This window comes from Sprattus sprattus (genome assembly GCF_963457725.1).
Source record: "Sprattus sprattus genome assembly, chromosome: 17".
Lineage (NCBI taxonomy): Eukaryota > Metazoa > Chordata > Actinopteri > Clupeiformes > Clupeidae > Sprattus > Sprattus sprattus.
Genome location: NC_137915.1, coordinates 996039 through 1001038, shown reverse-complemented (window position 1 = coordinate 1001038; position 5000 = coordinate 996039). Strand labels below are relative to the sequence as shown.

General features: G+C 44.6%; 1 protein-coding gene across 1 annotated transcript in view; it reads right to left on the bottom strand.

Moving 5' to 3' along the window:
• Positions 1–5000, bottom strand: part of esamb (endothelial cell adhesion molecule b) — a gene marked incomplete at both ends in the record, with an annotated part of 66920 nt that overhangs the window by 6795 nt on the left and 55125 nt on the right. The window contains 3 exons of the mRNA XM_080855075.1: positions 41–85; positions 1882–2037; positions 2569–2770. Of these exons, the coding sequence (XP_080711201.1) occupies positions 41–85; positions 1882–2037; positions 2569–2770 (403 nt within the window). The remainder of the gene's footprint in view (positions 1–40; positions 86–1881; positions 2038–2568; positions 2771–5000) is intronic.

The following is a 5000-nucleotide window of genomic DNA, read 5'->3' as shown; positions in this document are numbered from 1 at the left end:
ACGGGGGGAGGAGGGGGGGGGGGGGGGGTGAATCCCTTACCCAGGTACCCCAGCACGAGCAGGGGCTGCGGGCAGGTTCTCCAGGCTGGGTGTGTGTGACGAGAGAGCAGCAGAGAGGGAGAGGTGAGTCAGGATTCAACACACACACACACACTCTGACACACACACTGGACAAATACCACAACACACACACACACACACACACAGACACCTTCAGGACAAACCCCACAACACACTCACACACACACACACTCAAGACAGACCCCGCAAAACACCCACACAAACACTCATGACAAACCCCAACACACAAACAGTCACACACACATACACACACACACACACACACACACACATCTGTCTCTAGTTTGACTCAAATCAGTGGGAGTTCATGTGAGAGCCTCGGGCCTCGTGCAGAATGGAGCAGGGGACAGACAGGGTTTCTGCCAGCCAATCAGCTTTGAGCCTGCTGTGGTTTGGAGCACAGCTGGCACCACTGTGGCCTCTGACACGCCAGCTGATCAGTCAAACCACACACACACACACACACACACACACACACACACACACACACACACACACACACACACACACACACACACAGTTGAGGAGGGACTGGCCATCACACGCACACGGCTGAAGAGGCACTGGCCATCACACACACACCCACACAGCTGAAGGGTCATTGGCCATCTCTCTCACACACACACACACACACACACACACACACACACACACACACACACACACACACACTCCTGCTGTCTCTGAAGAGGAAGATTTATGGCTTGTCGTTACCCATCACCTCTGGCCAGGGAAGAGGGATGAGATCCCTGTCTGTTATTCCACTCCTCTATCTCTCTTCTCTATCTGTCTGTTATTCCACTCCTCTATCTCTCTCTCTCTCTTCTCTGTCTGTCTGTTATTCCACTCCTCTCTCTCTCTTCTCTGTCTGTCTGTCTGTTATTCTACTCCTCTCTCTCTCTCTCTCTTCTCTGTCTGTCTGTTATTCTACTCCTCTCTCTCTCTCTCTCTCTTCTCTGTCTGTCTGTTATTCCACTCCTCTCTCTCTCTTCTCTGTCTGTCTGTCTGTCTGTTATTCCACTCCTCTCTCTCTCTTCTCTATCTGTCTGTTATTCTACTCCTCTCTCTCTCTCTCTCTTCTCTGTCTGTCTGTTATTCTACTCCTCTCTCTCTCTCTCTCTTCTCTGTCTGTCTGTTATTCCACTCTTCTCTCTCTCTCTCTCTTCTCTGTATGTCTGTCTGTCTGTCTTCTATGTTATACTAACCCTCCTCTTCTCTTCTCTGTCTGTCTGTTATTCTACTCTTCTCTCTCTCTCTCTCTTCTCTGTCTGTCTGTTATTCCACTCCTCTCTCTCTCTCTTCTCTCTGTCTGTCTGTTATTCCACTCCTCTCTCTCTCTCTCTTCTCTGTCTGTCTGTTATTCCACTCCTCTCTCCTCATCTTATCTCAACACTGACCACATCATCACTGACCACCACATTTAACTAAACTAACACAACACCCACCTGCTTCAGGCTCCAATTGAAGATTATATGGCTTTATTCTTTTAGGTTATTTTGGTTAAAATCATTTAAGTGCAGTTTAGTTTTTGAGAGTTAATGGATGAATGAATACATGACCAATCAAAAGGTATTTCTGAAGGAGTAAGAGAGAGACATAGAAAGAGAGAGGGAGAATCAGAGAGAGAGACAGAGAGAGAGACACAGAGATAGCGAGAGAGAGAGAAACAGAGAGAGAGAGAGAGAGAGAGAGAGATGAGGTAGAGCAGGGGGGATATAGAGAAATTAGACGTGAGTGAGACGTTAGTGAGATCTGAGTGAGACAAGAGTGAGACGTGAGTGAGAAGGGCCTGAGACTCACTCTGCATGGGGGAGAAGTAGACTTCAGACTGCGGGGCCACTCTGGTCCACTTGTAGTGCGGCGTGGGTTTGCCAGCGTCAGACTTACAGCTCAGAGTCACGTTCCCCTTCAGGACGGGCCGACCAGCCATAGAGCACGCCGGAGGAGATGGGGGCACTGAGGTAGAACACACACACACACACACACACACACACACACACACACACACACACACACACACACACACACACACACACACACACACAAGCTTCATTTATTGTGCCACAGAAGTGAGCAGCTCCTCTCCAGTGTATAGATGTGAGTTTGTGTGTGTGTATTGTTGTGTGTGCATATAGTTGTGAGTATGTGTATGTGTGTATGTGAGTGTGTGTGTCTGTGTGTGTGTGTGTGTGTGTGTGTGTGTGTGTGTGTGTGTGTGTGTGTGTGTGTGTGTGTATGTGTGTGTGTGTGTGTGTGTGTGTGTGTCTGTGTGTGTGTAGTTGTGTGTGTGGGTACGTATGTGTGTGTATAGTTGTGTAATTATGTGTATGTGTGTGTGTGTGTGTGTGTGTGTGTGTGTGTGTGTGTGTGTGTATGTGTGTGTAGGCGTGTGTATAGATGTGTGAGTATGTGTGTGATTATGTGTATGTGCACGTATATTTGTGTGTGTTTGTGTGTGTATAGGGGTGTGTGTGTGCGCCCTCCTACCCTTGACGTTGAGCCTGAGCTCCCCTGAGAGTCCTGGTGCTCCGGGGATGATGACGTTGCAGAGGTAGCGGCCGCTGTCGGCCTCCTGGGTGTTGTTGATGTAGATGGAGAGGTTGGTGGACGGCATGGACATGGAGAAGCCCACACGCTTACGGAACTCGGGGCTGCCCATGCCGATCTCTCCAGACGAGTACGAGATGATCTGCACAGGATCAGACGGAAATATAGAACACAGAACATCAGACATAAATATAGAACACAGAACATCAGACATAAACATGGAACACAGAACATCAGACATAAACATGGAACACAGAACATCAGACATAAACATGGAACACAGAACATCAGACATAAACATGGAACACAGAACATCAGATACAGTACTCTACAGACGCAGGCAACAGGAAAAGGCTGAGTCCCACATAACACACTCATGACATCATCACTCCCCCCGAATTCTTACTTTACAATAATTGTATAATATTACCATAGCAACCACACACTCACTGTGTCGTATTATCATAGCCACCACAGCCTCACTGTGTCATATTACCGTAGCGACCACACCTTACTTTACACTCACTAGCCACCACACACTCACTGTGTCATATTACCATAGCAACCACAGCCTCACTGTGTCATATTACCGTAGCGACCACACACTCACTGTGTCATATTACCATAGCGACCACACTTTACTTTACACTCTCTGTGTCATATTACCATAGCGACCACATACTCACTGTGTCATATTACCATAGCAACCACACACTCACTGTGTAATATTACCATAGCGACCACACACTCACTGTGTCATATTACCATAGCGACCACACTTTACTTTACACTCACTGTGTCATATTACTTAAGTCTACCATTGACTTTATACTAGCAGTCAACTCAGATCCATTATCAGTGTTTATATGTAACAGCACTAACTCAGCATCAGTGTTTATATGTAACAGCAGCATCAGTGTTTATATCTAACTGCTGTGACAGTGTTGATATCTAACTGCAGTAACTCAGCATCAGTGTTGATATCTAACTGCAGTAACTCAGTATCAGTGTTGATATCTAACTGCAGTAACTCAGCATCAGTGTTTATATCTAACTGCAGTAACTCAGTATCAGTGTTGATATCTAACCGCAGTAACTCAGTATCAGTGTTTATATGTAACTGCAGTAACTCAGTATCAGTGTTGATATCTAACTGCAGTAACTCAGTATCAGTGTTGATATCTAACTGCAGTAACTCAGTATCAGTGTTGATATCTAACTGCAGTAACTCAGTATCAGTGTTGATATCTAACTGCAGTAACTCAGTATCAGTGTTTATATGTAACTGCAGTAATTGTTTTATATGTAACTGCAGTATCAGTGTTTATATGTAACAGCAGCATCAGTGTTGATATCTAACTGCAGCATCAGTGTTTATATCTAACTGCTGTATCTCAGTATCAGTGTTTATATCTAACTGCAGTATCTCAGCATCAGTGTTTATATCTAACTGCAGCATCAGTGTTGATATGTAACAGCACTAACTCAGATCCAGTATCAGTGTTTATATCTAACTGCAGTATCTCAGCATCAGTGTTTATATCTAACTGCAGCATCAGTGTTGATATGTAACAGCACTAACTCAGATCCAGTATCAGTGTTTATATGTAACAGCACTAACTCAGATCCATTATCAGTGTTTATATGTAACAGCACTAACTCAGATCCAGCATCAGTGTTTATATGTAACAGCATTATCAGTGTTTATATCTAACAGCAGTAACTCAGATCCATTATCAGTGTTTATATCTAACTGCAGTATCTCAGTATCAGTGTTTATATGTAACAGCACTAACTCAGATCCAGCATCAGTGTTTATATGTAACAGCATTATCAGTGTTTATATCTAACAGCAGTAACTCAGATCCAGTATCAGTGTTTATATGTAACAGCATTATCAGTGTTTATATGTAACAGCACTAACTCAGATCCAGTATCAGTGTTTATATGTAACAGCACTAACTCAGATCCAGCATCAGTGTTTATATGTAACAGCACTAACTCAGATCCAGTATCAGTGTTTATGAGAATAATATAATGAAATCTTACAAATATGTTTGAGGCGAAACACATCTTCAGTGTCACTGTGGTGGGCAGTTGAAGTGTGTGAAGGAGCAGAGTCCTCCCTTACATTGTAAAGATAATCCTGTGTGTGCGAGTGTGGGTGAGTGTGTGAGTGTGTGTGTGAGTATGTGTGTGTGTGTGTGTGCAGATGGGAAGGGTTAGGCTGATTTGTGTATTTGTATGAGATAAGCTTTCAGGCAAAGGCAAGAGAAACTCCAAAGCTTCTGATAATCACCGCGGCAGATTAGTGGGACGCATACACAGCGTGCTGAAATGGAGACGACACACACACACACACACACACACAC